Source organism: Aptenodytes forsteri, unplaced genomic scaffold (assembly GCF_000699145.1).
Source record: "Aptenodytes forsteri isolate BGI_AS27 unplaced genomic scaffold, ASM69914v1 Scaffold657, whole genome shotgun sequence".
Classification (NCBI taxonomy): Eukaryota; Metazoa; Chordata; class Aves; order Sphenisciformes; family Spheniscidae; genus Aptenodytes; species Aptenodytes forsteri.
In genome coordinates, this window is record NW_008795019.1 from 122,648 (window position 1) to 124,603 (window position 1,956).

Sequence of the window (1,956 nt, forward strand, 5' to 3'; positions counted from 1 at the left end):
GGAGCCCCCCCCCCGCCCCGGGTCGCCTGCCTCGCTCGCTAACGGCAGGAGCTCCCCAGCACCTTCCCTGCCTCCTGCCTCTCTCCTAGGGTCCCCCCGGCCCCGTCGGCCCCTCTGGCAAAGATGGCTCCAACGGCATGCCCGGCCCCATCGGTCCTCCCGGCCCCCGTGGACGAAGCGGCGAACCAGGTCCTGCGGTGAGTAAAAAGGCCGGCGGTGGGAGGGAAGCGAGGGGGTCCAGCTCGCAGAGCGGCCCATCAGGATTGCATCTTCTTCCTCCCGTAGGGTCCTCCCGGCAACCCAGGTCCCCCCGGTCCTCCCGGGCCCCCGGGCACCGGCATCGACATGTCGGCTTTCGCTGGCCTGGGTCAGGTGGAGAAGGGCCCCGACCCCATCCGCTACATGCGGGCGGACGAGGCCGCCGGCAGCCTGCGGGAACACCACGGCGGTGGACGCCACGCTCAAGTCCCTCAACAACCAGATCGAGAGCATCCGCAGCCCTGAGGGCTCCAAGAAGAACCCGGCCAGGACCTGCCGCGACATCAAGCTTTGCCATCCCGAGTGGAAGAGCGGTAAGAGCCTCCATCCCCGCCTCCTCCCCTCCTGTTCCTCTCCCCCAGCCCCGAGGGGACAGCGAGGTCCACGACGCTCTTCGCTCTCACCTCCAAAACCCTCACGTTCACGCACCGTTTGTCCTCCCCGCTGCAGGAGACTACTGGATTGACCCGAACCAGGGCTGCACCTTGGACGCCATCAAAGTTTTCTGCAACATGGAGACGGGCGAGACCTGCGTCTACCCCAACCCCAGCAGCATCCCCAAGAAGAACTGGTGGACCAGCAAGACCAAAGACAAGAAGCACGTCTGGTTCGCAGAGACCATTACCGGCGGTTTCCACGTAAGCGGCGTCCCCCCCCGCCCCGCCCCGGGCTGGTGCTGCATACGGGGAGCGGGGAAGGGAGGTTGAGCAGGGGAAGGCGTTGGGTGTCTGGTTGGAGGGTTGGGACGTCCTTCCTTGGGGTTATCTTGATGGACGTCATACGGGGTGCGGGGGGGGGACTGGCTGTTCTAGAGGACCGTATTGAAAGCTTGGAGTTGGGTCGGTCGGGCTTTGATTTTTGCAGCCATCTGGGAAGAGAAAGTCTGGAAGCCCCCCCTCAAAAGGCGGCTGGTTGCGATACCCGCAGGCTTTAACGTCTCGCCTCTTCCCTCCAGTTTAGCTACGGCGATGAAGACCTGGCTCCCAACACCGCCAACATCCAGATGACCTTCCTCCGCCTCCTGTCCACCGAAGGCTCCCAGAACGTCACTTACCACTGCAAGAACAGCATCGCCTACATGGACGAGGAGACGGGCAACCTGAAGAAAGCCATCCTCATCCAGGGCTCCAACGACGTGGAGATCAGGGCCGAGGGCAACAGCAGGTTCACCTACAGCGTCTTGGAGGACGGTTGCACGGTAAGTCCACGGGCGCCTGCGAGCGAGAGACGTAGACGACGAGTTGGGGCTTCAACCAACCGAGGTTGCCGTTGGTTTGGAGGGCTCAGGAGCGTCTCATAACGTCTTTTCCCCCCCCCCCCCGGCCTCGTTTTCTCTCCAGAAACACACTGGCAAATGGGGCAAGACGGTCATCGAGTACCGATCGCAGAAGACCTCGCGCCTGCCCATTGTAGATATTGCACCTATGGACATTGGTGGAGCCGATCAGGAGTTTGGCGTGGATATTGGCCCCGTCTGCTTCTTGTAAAAAAGAATTGTTTTATTTGTGTGTTTGTTCGTTCGTTCGTTGTTTGTTGTTGTTGGTTTTGTTTTTGGTTTTGTTTTGGGTTTGTTTTTTTCCCAAGGCCCTTTCCAACCGCTCGTACGACTTCTGCACTGAACGGCTGCAACGACCCCCCACCCCCCCCCCACGCTCCCCCCCTCCCCGTGGGGCACCCCCCGCCTCTTTCCAAGGCCGG

At 62.0% G+C, this 1,956-nt stretch overlaps 1 protein-coding gene across 1 annotated transcript in view; it reads left to right on the top strand.

The window, feature by feature from the left end:
* LOC103895997 (collagen alpha-1(II) chain) overlaps positions 1 to 1,745 on the top strand; it is a gene marked incomplete at its 5' end in the record, with an annotated part of 9,556 nt that extends 7,811 nt beyond the window's left edge. The window contains 6 exon segments of the mRNA XM_019471118.1: positions 90 to 197; positions 286 to 432; positions 434 to 572; positions 709 to 896; positions 1,214 to 1,456; positions 1,599 to 1,745. Of these exon segments, the coding sequence (XP_019326663.1) occupies positions 90 to 197; positions 286 to 432; positions 434 to 572; positions 709 to 896; positions 1,214 to 1,456; positions 1,599 to 1,745 (972 nt within the window).
* Positions 1,746 to 1,956: the final 211 nt, after the last annotated feature.